General features: G+C 53.6%; 7 protein-coding genes across 7 annotated transcripts; 4 read left to right on the top strand and 3 right to left on the bottom strand.

Moving 5' to 3' along the window:
* Window positions 1-337: 337 nt before the first annotated feature.
* On the top strand, window positions 338-578 carry A1O1_00460 (uncharacterized protein; the record flags this gene model as incomplete). Its single annotated transcript, XM_007721379.1, has 1 exon — window positions 338-578. A coding segment is annotated over one exon (240 nt), but the record flags the coding sequence as incomplete, so codon positions are not given.
* Window positions 579-1,125: 547 nt separating this feature from the next.
* On the bottom strand, window positions 1,126-2,140 carry A1O1_00461 (uncharacterized protein; the record flags this gene model as incomplete). Its single annotated transcript, XM_007721380.1, has 2 exons — window positions 1,126-1,296; window positions 1,358-2,140. The coding sequence occupies 2 exons, from the start codon at window positions 2,138-2,140 to the stop codon at window positions 1,126-1,128; spliced, it is 954 nt and encodes a 317-aa protein (XP_007719570.1).
* A 932-nt stretch (window positions 2,141-3,072) lies between these two features.
* On the top strand, window positions 3,073-4,715 carry A1O1_00462 (uncharacterized protein; the record flags this gene model as incomplete). The annotated part of the gene is made up of 2 exons (XM_007721381.1): window positions 3,073-3,400; window positions 3,460-4,715. The coding sequence occupies 2 exons, from the start codon at window positions 3,073-3,075 to the stop codon at window positions 4,713-4,715; spliced, it is 1,584 nt and encodes a 527-aa protein (XP_007719571.1).
* A 542-nt stretch (window positions 4,716-5,257) lies between these two features.
* A1O1_00463 (uncharacterized protein) lies at window positions 5,258-6,279 on the bottom strand (the record flags this gene model as incomplete). The annotated part of the gene is made up of 2 exons (XM_007721382.1): window positions 5,258-6,050; window positions 6,104-6,279. The coding sequence occupies 2 exons, from the start codon at window positions 6,277-6,279 to the stop codon at window positions 5,258-5,260; spliced, it is 969 nt and encodes a 322-aa protein (XP_007719572.1).
* A 656-nt stretch (window positions 6,280-6,935) lies between these two features.
* A1O1_00464 (uncharacterized protein) lies at window positions 6,936-8,747 on the top strand (the record flags this gene model as incomplete). Its single annotated transcript, XM_007721383.1, has 1 exon — window positions 6,936-8,747. One exon carries the CDS (start codon window positions 6,936-6,938, stop codon window positions 8,745-8,747), a length of 1,812 nt encoding a protein of 603 aa, XP_007719573.1.
* A 1,269-nt stretch (window positions 8,748-10,016) lies between these two features.
* On the bottom strand, window positions 10,017-13,187 carry A1O1_00465 (sulfite reductase (NADPH) flavoprotein alpha-component; the record flags this gene model as incomplete). The annotated part of the gene is made up of 1 exon (XM_007721384.1): window positions 10,017-13,187. The coding sequence occupies one exon, from the start codon at window positions 13,185-13,187 to the stop codon at window positions 10,017-10,019; it is 3,171 nt and encodes a 1,056-aa protein (XP_007719574.1).
* A 714-nt stretch (window positions 13,188-13,901) lies between these two features.
* Window positions 13,902-14,666, top strand: A1O1_00466 (uncharacterized protein; the record flags this gene model as incomplete). Its single annotated transcript, XM_007721385.1, has 2 exons — window positions 13,902-13,940; window positions 13,995-14,666. 2 exons carry the CDS (start codon window positions 13,902-13,904, stop codon window positions 14,664-14,666), a joined length of 711 nt encoding a protein of 236 aa, XP_007719575.1.
* Between the last annotated feature and the right edge of the window lie 179 nt (window positions 14,667-14,845).

Consider the following 14,845-nt stretch of genomic DNA (forward strand, 5'->3'; position numbering starts at 1 on the left):
CGGGTGATGCTGGAACATGGTCAGGTTGGAGTTGGGATATGCCTTTGGCAAAGGTAGAATGTCGATGGCATCAACCTGTTCCTCTTCTCGTTCTATGCCCTCCCTCAAAAGGTGAGTGTGTTTACCTCGGGATCGCGTCGTATCCGTTCTGAAGCTGGCAAGGAGCCAATGAGGCAACATGAATCCAGACAGCCGCTGGACTTGGGATTGCTTATCAGCTGAGGTGTCGGCCGGTCATAATCAGCCACGTAGCAGCATGCGAGACATGTCAGTTCTGCCGACGCACTCACTGGACGTCTCTATATCGTCGCCCCACGCGACTTCCTCGCTGCTCGGTCTCAACGACGGAGTGCGCGTCCTCCTGAGCCTCACCCCTGGTTTAAACGGCTACCTCGGCGTCTGTCACGGCGGGATCGTGGCCGCCATTCCTGACGAGGCCCTGAGTCTGCTGGTGCACGTCTGTCGACAGTTGCAGGGTCTGCGGCCAGACAACGTCACGGACGACCTGCAGGGCCGTGCTGTTGGTCAAGGCCAAGATCCGAAATATCAGGGGCCGAAAGTACTATGCCGACGGCTAGATGTTTGAAGGGACAGGTCATGTGCTGGCCAAGGTTGACACCCCCTCGTCAACGTGCAGAAGGAGAACCTGTAAGACGAGACCCATGGCTGGGCGAAACCTATGTGGATAGGAGGAATATTGGCGTCAATGGAATGTGGATGAGCTGTCCAGCGATCTGGTCGACTTGACACAGTCTCGCTAGACTGGAATCTGCTTTGAGACGCAGACAAAAGAGTCAAGACTGAGGAATTAAAGAGACCACTAAGTCACGATATAAGCATGTTGCGTACGGTTGCTGGTACCTGATACCCATGTGCAGACGTATAGGGTTAGGGTTACACAATACCGCCCTCTCAATGAGCACCCTCCCACTTCCATGGACGAGCCTCGTACCGGATCAAAATCCACATCGCTTTACAACTTACAGAATTATGTTAGTATTGGGAAAGATTTCACGAGTTAATTGTTCATCTGCAGGTGGTAGAGACTGCTTGGCTCGCATGATGATATTTTCATTACTCGTCTCGGGAATTCAGCCCATCACCAAGCTACTGGCATCATTCAATCTAGTACATATCGTCATCCAAGTCTTCATCCGGGTAGAGGACCTTTCTCGGATGCTTGAGGTCAACCCAGCCGAGGAAAGGAGCACTGAGGCCATAACCGAGAATATCCTGGATATGCCTGGGATATTGCTTGACGGCCTCTTGTGAAACACCGAGATACATGTTCTCCTCCTGTTTTGTGTGTCAGTGTCTTGTATAATAGGGAAAGGTTGTTCATTGTAGTGGATCATACCTGGCGAAGATATCCTTTGGTCATGAAGCCAGCCAACATCAGTCGTTCCTCATTTTCGGTAGTATTCGCCGATCCACCGTGGTAGCAGGAGGCCAGCATGATGAAAGCGTCACCGGGATCCATTTCGGCGTAGATGGCCCTGCTCTCGTCGGGCTTCTCCAAATAATGCTCGAGGTGCGAGCCCGGGATGAAGCGCGTGGTGCCGTTGGCCTTGGTGGCCTTCTTGCCCGCGACAAAGATGTCGATGGCCGAGTCCCTGCCCATCTTGTACTCTGCGGCGGTGATGGCCGGGTGACGGTTATGGTGGGCAATCGAGTCGCGATGCAGACCCTGGGCTCTGGCGCCAGGACCAATGGAAAAGGCGATGGTCGCATTGACTTGCGGTGGCGAGATGGATTTCTCGTACACATCGCCCGTCCAGGATTCGATCTCGGACGAGAGCATCTTGTCGCACACCTCGAGATAGAGCGGGTTGGCCAGAACCCTATGGATGAAGGTCGGAGACTTTTCGGCCAGCGAGCAGACTCGACGGGTTTCTTTGGGAAAGAAATCGCCGGTCCATGCCACATCGGCGTCGATGTACGGGCGGATGTCGGACACAATGGTGTCGACTTCTTGGGTTGACAGGAGGTTCTTGACAAAGCATCCGCCGTTGCGCACCAACGAGTCAATCACCATCTCAGGCGTCGTAGTCGCGGCGTCGAAGTAGTCCACGCCCGGGCTGGACTTTGCCGTCTTAGGCGTGATTGGGAGAATCTCCGGGGAGTCTGCGACGGGAGCCATGATGGGAGATGGCTGAAGGCGTTCTGTCTAAGGTGCAAGTCTAAGGTGCAAGACTGGGTGACGGGGAGCAGTGTGTTGATGGGAGTGAACCGAGTCAAACCATCAAATGAGAAGACAGTTTGCTTAAATATAATAACTCAGGTTGCTTGCTGATCGTTCTGTTCACAGACTGACCCGCCGAGTCTTGTGTGACTAGAAGCGACGGCTCTGCCAATTCTCCAGCCTCAGCTCTCACGAGTGGTACTCGCCCTCGGCTTCCTCACTCCGGATGCACGGGTGTGTCGCATCTGGCTTATCATAGTACATCTTGCTGCCAGTTCTGGTTGAGTTCCTTTGTTCGTGGAAGACTGCGCGTACTCTTGCTCTAGAACGCGGCCTTATCTGGCTGGACCTTAGTGTCGTGTGTCACCACTAGTCAAGTGGCACTTGGGCTGATAGGAGGGATAAGGAGGACTCGCTGTGAACTGAACCAACGGAAGGGTCTCGCTGTGACCTGCACGGACCCACCCAGTCTCCAAGCAATGGGAGAGCTGCTACTGGGTATTCTGGCTTATCAAGCCTAAGTCAGATCTAGCGGAGATAACTCACATCTCGGTACTTGGCTTTAAGAGGCCCACTTTTTTCTATACACGGCTGGGGAGGGCCACTTGTGCAGACCACACAACAGATAAGAGACTCACTATATTCCCCCCTACATGATAAGGCTAACCACACCAACGGGACTGCCTCGAATGGACGCGGCTCGACGGCTGAAGACAGAGAACACGACGACGTTGAGGATAAGGAGTCAGCATCTTTCTCCTGCGAGCTACGGGGCTCAGTGCGCTGCCTATATAACTGGGTAGGTCCAGGGGTCACAAACCGGAAACACATCAAACCACCCCTTCGAACACAGACTTTCCCTTTCACTCACCCAGCTGCAAATCGCCGACATGGAGAAGCAAACTCCCGTCACCGGCACGGAGAAGCATGACCTCGTCTCATCGGCCAGTTCAGGAGACTACAATGTCGCGGCCGAGCCCGTCGTCATCGAGGGTACTCAAGGTCCCAAGCTGGAAAAGCCATTCAGCATCTGGAGCACTGTGGGCATCCAATACAGTTGCATGTCGACGCCTTACGCCGTCGGGGCATTTCTCTCCCTCAGCGTGGGCGTTGGCGGCAGTCCTGTTTTCTTCTTCGCCTACCTGCTGGTTGTCATCATGAACATGTTTGTCGCCTGTTCTCTCGCAGAGATTGCTGCAGTCTATCCCCATGCTTCAGGTATGTCACCTTCGGCAGATTAGGCGTCTATACATGCAAAATACTGACAAATGTGTCAGGTCAAATTTACTGGGCGGGAGTCCTAGCACCGCCGAAACACAGGCGTGGGCTCAGTTACATTACCGGATGGCTCACCAGTTCCGGGTGGTTCTTTTGGACGTGCGGCACTCTCCTGATCTCGTCTCAGCTGCTCTGGGCTTTGATTCAAGTTTGCTATCGGTCCTTCGAGATTCATCCATGGCATTACTACATGGGCTACCTCGCCATCGGCGTCATCGGCGTCATCGTGAACATTCCTCTGTTCAACATCTATCCATACCTGCTGAAGTTCCTGGTGGTATACATCAACGCTGGGGCCTTATTCATCATCATCGCCCTCCTTGTCCGAGCAAATCCCAAGCAGTCAGCAAGCTACGTGTTCGCCGATTTTGTCAACCTCACCGGATGGTCTTCCAACGGAGTCGTCTTTTTCCTGGGTATGCTCCCAGGTGCCTCATCTGTCAACGGATTCGATGGGGCCGCACACATGGCGGATGAAATGCCAAATCCGAAGAAACAAATCCCACAAGTCATGGTTGGAAGCACCTTTGCAGCTGGGTTGAGCGGAATCCCAATGATCTTGGTCTTGATGTTCTGCGTCGTCAAGCCGGAAAACCTTCTTGCACCCATTGGGGGCCAGCCGATTGTCCAACTGATGCTGGACGGGTTTGACTCAATGGCCTTGACCATCATCGGGTGCCTCCTGTTCTTCACGGTCACACTGGCGGCTGCAGCGGCACAAGTCACCACCTTCAGCAGAGTGTGGTGGTCGTTTGCGAGAGCCAACGGGGTTCCATTCTCGCCTTTCATGGGTCGAGTCAGTGAGAGATGGCGCCTCCCGGTCAACTCAATTCTCTTCACTTTAGTCGCAGGCGCGTTAATCGGCCTAATCGAACTCGGATCAGCCATCGCACTGAACGCCATCCTGGGCACCGCGATCCTTTGCATATTTGCCTCCTACTCGATCCCGATTACCTGTCTTCTGTTGGAACGAAGACGATCCTTCCCCGCACGACGATACTTCAACATGGGAAAAATCGCGGGGCCGATCGTTAACATCATCTCGGTCTTTTGGACGGCCTTCATGTTTGTTTGGTTGTGCTTCCCGCTGTACCTTCCCGTTACCTCCGCATCGATGAATTACGCGGTTGCTGTGTTTGCTGGTGTATGCTTGGTCAGTACGGTCAACTGGTTTTGCTATTCCAAGAAAGCGTATCTATCTCCCGTCAGCACAGATGAGCACATTGATGGGCTGGAGCCGTCGGATCACGCCTAAGAGAGAGGCTAGCTTTCGCACCCTTCCTTCAGACAGAATGTGTCTGCAGATTGTCTCGGGTCATAGCAGATATATATGTATATATATATGAGAAATAGGGTCAGAAGGAAGATGCTCACAGCTCCTTCAAAAGAATATAACAACGGTTAAAGTACCAGCGTTAAAATCATGAGCAATAAACTGAGTCGAAATTTGAAGTCGATTTTTGTCTTTGGCACACTGGCACTATACCGTCTCTCTGCTGAATGAAATTGATGATTTTCCCTCGAACTGTCTATCTCAGAGGAAGGAAGGGATCTCGCTATTCCACTGAGTGCCAATTGTTTGGTGCTAGACAGCAGGCACCTGGACACACACCTAAGACACATCCATTTGACGACACTGGCCCAACTCTAGAACCTGAGGTCCAACAAAGAACTACCGCGCATACAATCTTGTGATCAAAAATGTTACCAGTGACAAAGAGTAAAGAGTCAGAACATTCCTTGTAAATTTAACGCCTAGTTCTATGGAGCAGCCTAGCTACATGGTAACCGTTTCCTCTAGACGTCAACAGGGATCTCCGACGAGGAGAAGATGTCCATGTTGCGCTCAACGTTAGGATCCAAGACAATTCGTGGATCCGCCGCATTCACCCAGCCCAAGAATGGTTCCGACAGACTGTATCCCACCAGTTTTTGGATCTCCACGGGCAACCGCTGCATGACCTCCTTCTCATACGTCAAATATTGGTTCTCCTCCTGCCTCAGCCAGCCTCTGGTCATGAAGTTTGCGAAAATGAGGCGTTCCTCGTCCGTGGTATGGTTGGCGCTCCCGCCGTGGAAGACGCCCGACAACATGAAAAAGGCATCGCCCTTTTCGAGTTCTGCATATTGGCAGAGTGACTCGTCGGGCGGCTGCTCGTGAGCCCAGAGATGGCTTCCGGGGATGAATCTCGTGGCCCCGTTCTCTTTCGTCGCTTTCTTGCCTGCGACTAGGAAGCCGAGGCTGGTGTCGCGTTTGAGATCGGCCGGGTAGGAGTCAATGGCTTTAGGAATACGGTGATGGATACCGTCATCGCGATGGAGCGGCTGAGCCGTAGCACCAGGTCCAATGCTGAAGACCGTGGTGTTCATTAACTGGGGCTTGCTGACTGCCCAGCGCTTTTCCGTCCCCTCCCAGAACCAGTTGGCGTCTGTGAGTAGCATGCTGGCGACGGCCTGGAAGAGTGGGTTCAGGACGACCTCGCAAGCTGCGTCGGATTTTCCCAACACGCCGTAGCAGCGCTTCGTGTTGGCAGGGAAGAAAGACCCAACCCACGGGGTGTCTTGGTCCAAGGCTGGTCGGATATCCTTTCTAGACGAGGCTGTTAGATGGTGTGGTTGGATGGGATACGCTTGACGCCTTACTCGACCTGATCGACAATCTCGACCGGGACAGCCCGTCTAACGATGCATCCTCCAGCCACCTTGAGCGCCTCAACTACCTCCTCTGGGGTCGTTGTAGGGCCATCAACAACGGGGATTGGAGGCGTCGGTTTGACCTTGTATGTTTGGGTCTTGGGGGTTTCAGTGATGGTCGCCATTTTCAAATCGACTTTGATGGGATTAAAGACAGGAATGTGGACAACGTTCCAGACACAGGAGATTGTAGCTGGGTAGTCCTACAATATATATCAGGTTGTTGCCTCCTACGCCATCGTTTCTGTGCTAGTGGCTACTGCCAAATGAGAGTTAAGGGGCTTAACGCAGCAATCAGACCCTGAGAGAACGAGAAGCGTTATCTAGCACCACCGTCATCGCTGTGACTTCCCAGCAGCCTATTTGCCTCGCTATCAACGATGTGACTGACGCGTCAGGTAGCTGCCGTGTCTCGACTCTCTCTATCTTGCGAATGGGAGACTTCGAAAAGACATGACAGCCCCATAGGTCGCAGCGACACTTGAAGCTGAGGGGGCTGACAGTGACTACAAGTGGAGGGGAATTGACAGCGAGTCCTTTTAGCTCCAAGCTTCTTCTATAACGTGCAAATAAGCTATGTGGGGCGAGATAAGCACACCTCCTTCTCCACCCTTATCTGGTGCTCCATGCTTTGATATCTCCCTGTTCCCATTGCGCACAGCTGTTTCGTAAACAGGGCCATTTACCCCATCGTAAAGTCGGCAGTTCTCTCTGTCACCTGCATGCTTGGGGGAGTCCAGCTCTAGCTGATTTGCGATCTAATAGCTCTGGCCGCACGAATATGCCCTACGGGAAACACAACCCAAAGAGATTACAACGAACCAAACGAACCAAGACCTTCACCGGGTGTTGGACGTGTCGCCTTCGGGGCGTCAAGTGCGATGAAGGAAAGCCTACATGCGGTCGATGCAACAGGGCTGGATTGTCCTGTTCCGGCTACGGCGAGCGGCTTGTCTGGGAAGATGCCAGAGAGCGCAATCAGAAAGGCCTACAGCGGCGTGTTATGACCAATAGCTGGGAGGGCTATCGTCCTATTCTCGATGAGCAGGAGATTGATGCAGTCCTCGAAACCATCGATGTTGTTCAGACTGGCGAGGAGTTTCAGGCGGGTGTCTTCGCTGTCTTCCCGGCGTCGGGCTGTGGTAAACGACCCTGCTGGGACCGTGACGATGTGGGCGTTTCCGCCAATGCTGACACCGAGTCTGTCTCGACCACCTCCAGTCAAGCCACTGCCGACTTGAGCCTGTCCCTCACAGCTAAATGGTGTGAATCGATACCAGCAGAGGTCGAGAGATCATTTGAGGCTTCTGACTTTGACGAAATCGACACTCTGTCCCCAATAGAGCTTCCGGTCGACGATGGCCTGTTGGAGTGTTATCCTTTCCCTTCTGCCGCTCCTCTCTTCCCACCCTTGCAGGAAGGAAGCCAGTTGATGCATCACTGGGTCACGGTCTTCAGCGGCCTCATGATTCCGACCGAACATGCCGACAATCCCTTCCAAACAATCTATGTCCCACTGGCGCTCGCGGCCCCCGAACAAACCCAGCTCGCATCCGGGTACACTGCTCTCTTACATGCCATGTATGCGGTTTCAGCCTTCCACCAAGCTCGCTTGCGCCCCGTCGAGCAAGGCTTCTTCGCCGTCGGGACAAACCATCATCGTCTGAGCCTCAAATACCTACATCGCAGCCTGACGGAACGGCCGGAAACACAGCGACAGGCCATATTGGCTGCGATGATTGCGTTACATTTGATCGACATGATCAACGGGCACTCGTCGAGTTGGCGTCTTCATCTCCGCGGGGCGAGAGACTGGCTTCAGTCTCTCAGCCGGATCAGTTGGAGCAGTGGCCGCAGCTCCTCCACCCTCTACCAACTCTTCCTCTGCATTGAAGCTCTCGGGCCGTCCATCGGCGGCATGACCACTTCGTCACGCTCCGTCAAGGTACACCCACCCACCGACGTCCTGGCGCCCGACTACACGCTGGATAGTTTCTTCGGCATCACCAGCACCGACACAAGCTACTGCCTGGACCGACTGTACGGCGTGACCCGCCCGATCTTCGAGGTCATTGTGCACATTAACCAGCTGTTGAAATCAGGGACATTCCCGTCCGATTCGGAACTGAACAACATCGAGCTCAAGATCGTCCTGAATAATCCTGCCTTCCTCCGGTTCCCCTGCGCGACCACCACCTTGGAAGAATTGACAAGGCATCATGCAAGCAGTTTCTACAATGCTTGCTATATCTACTTCAAAAGGACCCTCCGGAGGGCACCTCTGAGCACCACACAGAACCTGGTGAGAAAGAGCCTCGAGCATCTGGAGGCCATTGAGCGGCTAGAAAACCGTGGCACTGGCTGGGGTCTTATATGGCCTGGGTTCATCACTGCCTGCGAGGCGAGGGACCAGGATCTACGGCATCGCGCGATGCGGTACTTCCAAAGAGGGACGAGGCTGGGTATGGAGACGTTTGATTCGGCGGCGAGAGTCGTTCACGAGGTCTGGCGTCGAATGGAGACCGAAGACAGCACTCATTTGGATTGGAGAGTTATAATGGAGGAACTAAATATAGATCTGATCCTTGTATAACTGTTATGTACTCATGATTATGATCATGTCTTATGCCCGCGGTATTGAGCAAAGCCTCTCCTGCGCCAAGTTGATGGTATCATCTACCTCTTGTATACAGACTCGTACATACCCGGGCTTCTTCTACCCAGGGAGATATTTATCATCCATGAGTGGAGCACCAGCAGATGCCGGGATACTACATCAGTACTACTATACTAGTAGTATGTCAGCCAGCCAATCCACTTTTTCCAAGGCGCTTTTCCCTTAAAGAGACACTGCCACTTCCCCCAAAGTCCCAGAGCGTCTGCCTTGAGAATGCTGTGGCTCGTCCACGACGAGATATTTTGTAGCAGCAGAGAGAGCACCACTACACCGAGCTAAAGGCGTACGGGACCGGTCATGGTAGCAGTTGAAATTTATACATGTACGCAATCATTCCTATTCCCCTCTACCTCAAGGTCATACGTACTTCTTATAGAGACTTGGGCTAGGGGGCTCCCTTCCGGATTCGGTATCATGACCTTCGTCCAGCTCTCCAGATCCCAGTCTCGTCTTATACGCCTCGCTAGTTAGGTAAGCAGGCGAGATTATCAATAATAAGGATTACTTATCACAGTAAGTCATATAAGCGTAAGTTGGATCGACGACGAGGTCAAAAGGTATGAGATCCCAGAATTTGATGGTGAGGTACAAAGATTTATTAGTTAAACGCTAATAAAGCTAGGTACCTTTACATAAGCGAGCCACTTATCGTACAACTAACTCATAGTGGGCAATAGCCGAATATGGTGCGGTACGAATATGGTGTTGAATATGGTGCCCTGAGACATTCCGATAAGCTCCATCAGGTTGACGAGAAAGTCCTTAGACATCTGAGGGCTGGAGGATTCGGTGAGCAAAAAAGAGCAATTTTCTTTTTGGACCAGTTGCCGAGCTGGTTCACGATCAATACCGGGAGCTGAAACCTCTGCCTTCTCCGATTACGGACTGTTCGGCAGAAGCTCATAGTTTCCCCTGATGTTGGGAGTTGTGGTAGGAACGGCAGCGACAGCATTTGGTTCAGCTCGATCCTTGCCATAAGAAGTGGATGATGGCCACATAGAGCTCATTAAGGTATCTCTACCTACTACTTCTCGCTATATACTACTTTTTCAGATAATCGACGCTTTGACGGCAGCATGAAACCAGAATTGCAGAACAATGAGATAGGTTAACACGGCATGTATGTCTGTCTCCTGTACAAGTCTTAACTTTTATTTTATCCTCGGCCAAACCCCACACGGCCTCCTAATAAACCTCGAGGACGTATCTTCCCTCGTCCTTCAGCTTCATGATTTCTCGGGCAGGATCGATCTTCTTGACACCACTGTCTCTGGCATTGCGAGCAATAGCCTCCTCCAGGACGTCGGTCACGTCTGGCACGGGCCACGTCGGCCCGCAGAGGTAGAAGGCACCATCTTCTTGAATGTACGCCTTGACAATGTCATCGATGGTTTGCCGCATCCGATCCTGGATGTAGATCTTCTGAGGCTGGTCTCGGCTGAAAGCACGGCCCAGCAGAGTGATGACACCGGCGGCCTGGTATGCCTCCCATTCTTCACCGTAGCAGTATTCCTCCCGCTGGTGACGGGAGCCCATGTACAGCAGAACAGACCCGATCTCCTTGCCTTGGGCCTTCTCCATGGCTCGGTGTTGGACAAATGCTCGGAACGGCGCAAGACCCGTGCCCAGTCCGGCCATGATGATCGGCTGGGTCGACTTGGGCGGCAGTTTCATGACCGACGGCTTCACGCTGACCGTGACGGGAGCGCCCACTTTGAGCGCGCTGAGGTATTTGGTGGCCTGTCCGAATCGGTCGCGGCCCTTGGGATCCACCCAGTTGACAACCACGATCATCAGGGCCACCAGGTTGGGGCTGACGGCTTGGCACGAGGCAATCGAGTACTCACGGCGCTTCATGGGGGCCACGATCCGTACAAGCTCGTGGAACGAAGGACGGGCCGAAGGGAATTCGAGGAGGACGTCCGCATAGGTGACTGTGTCGACTTCGGCTCGGCGTTGGAACTCCTTGAAGCCTTCGGGGCCGGCCAGAGTCAGTAGGTTCTTCTTTTCCGTCTCGTCGGTGGCGAAGTCCGCGAGTGCCTCGTAGAATTTCTTAGGCGGTCGGCCGAAGATGTCGACGTTCTGCTTCAAAGCCTGGTAGATGGTGCGGTTTTCGAAGACTTCAGGATCCTCTCGCGAGGCAACCTCGACCACATCGTCGGGATTCAGCCCGTACCAGTTGATGAATTCCATGACTTCGGCGTGGTCATTCTCAGCGTGAATGCCCAATGCCTCGCCGATATCGTACTTGAGGCCGGAAGTGCCCAGATCGAACTCGATGTGGAAGATGTTGCGGTCGTACGTCACAGGTGTCAGACGACGGTTCTCCTTAACGTGGACGGTGAACGTCTTGGTAGGTAGGTCGGGTCGAAGAGAGTTTGTGGTGTTGTACGCTTCCTTGAAGAGGAAGCCCTTGGCCGCCTTCTGCCAGTTACGGAGCTTGGAAGGTGGCTCTTCTTCTGTCTTGTCGAAGGCGCTAAAGCTGCTTGGTGCAAGATCCACGGGCAGGGTCTGTTTAGCATCCACTTCTAGTTCAGCCCAGTCGTTCGGGACCTCGATCTGGCGGAGTGTCTTGTCGAGGTCAGCAGCCACCTGTTCAAGGCCGTGAATGTCGCTGCTATTGGTCGCCGCAAGCTTCTGCAAGCCTACGTCCTCCGATTTTCCGAGGGCCACGCGAAGGAACGCTGTCTGCAGGATAAGAGACTCGAGCTCCGGGTTTTCGACTGCCAACGCCGTGCTCGTAGGGTCGATGAGATACAGAGCGATCTGGTTCTCCGCCACTGCCTTCTTGAAAGCGGCAGGCAATTTCTTCTCAACATCCTCATCCTTGACGCCGGGCAGCAACAAAACAATTCTGCCGCCTTGCTTGATCGACTTGACCACGTCGACCTTCTCCAGCAGCTTCACATCCGTGACCACGGCGGTGTCAGCGGCCGTGATGGGATAAGCAGCATCCAGACTCTTGGGAGATTTCCGAATGTCAATTCTATGCGAGCCCCCTTGCACCAGGTTGTCGTGGGTCGTGTGTACCGTGACGTTCTGGGCAGAGTCCTTAGCCAAAGCTTCTGCCAGGTAAGCCGCTGCAGAGGCGGACGGGGCATCGTCAACGTTCCAGAAGGTATATTGTTGGACTGAGTCGTCCAAGAACGTTGTAATACCCTGGTCACTGGCCGGTTTGCCGAGAAGCATCTGGAACAGGGCCGAAATGGATGATGGAGCCCACACTTCGGCACGGGGGTATTTCAGCTCACGAACCTCGGGAGTGTGACGAATAGAGGAGCCATAAGATATCGAGGCGAGCACATCCGTAAAGAGCTGCGAGCGTACGCCGCTTTCCTGCACAGCTTGTGCATCGGCGACCTGACCAAGAACACCAACGACGCGGACGCCGTCCGGAATGAGTTTCAAGAACTGTTCTTCCGCGAATGGTCGGTATAGTCGGACGTTGATGGCCCCAACCCTGTTACCGGATTTGGCCAACGCCGCCGCAGCCTGCGCGGCAAGAGAAGACTCCACCGAACCGAACGAAACAAGAATAACCTCGGGCTGTTCGTGACCAGAGTACTCGAAAGGCTTGTAGTCGGTTCCCAGCTCTTCATTCAGGGCACGGAGGGTCTTCAATGCTTTGCCCTCAATGCTCAGATGTTTCCTGTCCTCATCCGTGACCGAGTCGAGCACGGTCTTGTAGGTACTACCAAGACCAGATTTGTCCAGAACGTCGATGACTCTTGTCGTATCTCGGCCGATCCTCAAGCCGTCATAGACGTGGAACATGGGGAGGTCCCGGGCCAGGAGGGTAGCGAACAACGACATGTGCTGTGCCTCGTGTGCTGAGAGGGTCGAGACCAAACCAAACCCAAGATCCTCGGCGGCAGACAGAGCTGAGATATAGTCCGAGACCAATCCACTGGTTTTTCCGCCGTCATAGTCCAAGGCGGCCACATGAGCGACAAGAGGATTGCTGACCGAGTAGAGGAGCGAAAGCTGGTCAAGAACGGGTCTCAGGAACTGCAGCGCAGAGGAAGACGCCAAGAGGCCCTGGGGAATGTGTCTCTTCTTGAGGTCGAAGTCCTTGGAGAACATATAGCCCAGAGCAATTGACCCTGCGCCATTCCGAATCTGCATGGACTGGACCCCTGTCTTGTAACCGTTGACGTTGGTTTCCTCCGCCTCGTTCCACGTTTTTGCAGCCACATCAAGATCGAAGGTCTCGGGAGAGTAAGAGAAGATTTTGTCGGACAGGGAATATGCGACCTGCTGGACCAGTGTTTGGGCCGTCACATACGAAGGGCCGGCGACTGAGGAGAAGGCCGGCGGCTGACCGAAGGGGAGGCTCTTAGAAGACTGGGGAGCCATCTTCGAGTCTGTGTGTGCGTCGGGTGCAGTGCCGTTCGACGAGGGTAACTCAAGACGCATGTTGGCGACTTCAGAGAGGGCAAGAACTTGAATGAATAGAAGACCAAAACTCGAAGGGCTCCATGGCGATAGAAATTACCAAGTACGGCTCCCCGAGGACCGACTGCCGACTCCATTTCGACTGCGTTCGCCGCTCTCCCCAAGGATCGGCCAGCCCGAGCGTGTCGCCATCGAGAATGAAAAAAATAATGGCAGACGTCGAGCACGCCATCGGCGCTATCCGACTAGCGCAGAACGTAATACTGGAACCAGATCACGTGCTAGGGCATCGATAAGGCTGACAAGGCTTCGTGCCTCGGTCTCAGCCCTGGATTCTAGATTCCGACAACACTCGTCCGCTCCTCCACCGACAGTCCGGCCCAATCCGGAACGCCCATGAGATATCTCCATCCGTCCCTTCATAAGTCAGCAACCGTGCTGCAGATCCCCTTTGCCACGCAGTCAACGTCAGAGGGTTAGTAAATAACTGTTGCGTGATTCAATTTCCCTAACATGCGGGCGTAAATTGGCCATACCCTCATCTTCCATCCCCCTTCGCCAGCAACAGACGTGGACATAGTACATATACCACACGCGCATCGCATCGCATCGCAGGCACGACTGCACTCAGATTTCCTACGCATCAAGCAGAAATCCAGTCATTCAACAGACACGATGCCATCGGCACTTGTCTTGGGCGCAACAGGTCTTGTGGTAAGTTCCTCGAAGATGCCAATCCGCAACATTGTTACCTGACACTGCAACAAGGGATCGCATATTCTATCGACCTTGAAGTCGCTGTCGCCGTCCTTCTTCTCGAGCATTGAGATCGTCGCGCGCCGCTCTCCTCCCGCTAACTCGGACGCCGGGGCCCCGGTTCAAGAATTCATCGACAAGGATACCACTAAATGGGTGTCGCATGTTTCCTCGTTGTCTCCCGCGCCGTCGGTCCTGTTCTCCGCGCTCGCGACCACTCGCGCCGCAGCTGGGAGTTTTGAGAACCAGTACAAGCTCGAGCATGACCTGAACATCGAGCTTGCCAAGGCTGCCAAAGAAGCAGGCACCAAAACCTACGTGTTGATCTCGGCTGCTGGCGCAAATCCGCACGCCTATCTCGCCTACCCTAAGATGAAGGGCGAGATTGAAGAGCACGTCAAGGAGTTGGGATTTGAACATACCATCATAATACGTCCGGGCCTGATTGTGGGCAAGCGTGAAGAGAGCCGTTTTGTTGAAGGCATCTTCCGTACAGTTGCTACGGGACTAGGCCACGTTCACAGCTACTTGAAGGACACTTGGGCCCAAGACGCCGATGCCATCGCAAAGGCTGCTGTTTCCGCCGCCATCAAGGCTGAAAAAGGCGAGGTCAAAGACAAAGTTTGGATCATCGGACAGAAGGACATTGTTCGACTTGGATTGCATGAATGGAAATCATCTTGATCCACGTCAGGGAAGAGGTGGATGTTGGAACCCGGTTGTTTTGGCGCGTAAACTGATACCCTAGGTAGTTATAATAGATGCTGAAGTGCTGGGCAATAATCGATTTACTTGAATTTCTCTTGCCGACTAGGATGCCATCGCAGTATTTACAGTGTCAGCTTGCCACACACTGTGCTTCA

Source organism: Capronia coronata (genome assembly GCF_000585585.1).
Source record: "Capronia coronata CBS 617.96 chromosome Unknown acBCG-supercont1.1, whole genome shotgun sequence".
In the NCBI taxonomy this organism is placed as follows: Eukaryota; Fungi; Ascomycota; class Eurotiomycetes; order Chaetothyriales; family Herpotrichiellaceae; genus Capronia; species Capronia coronata.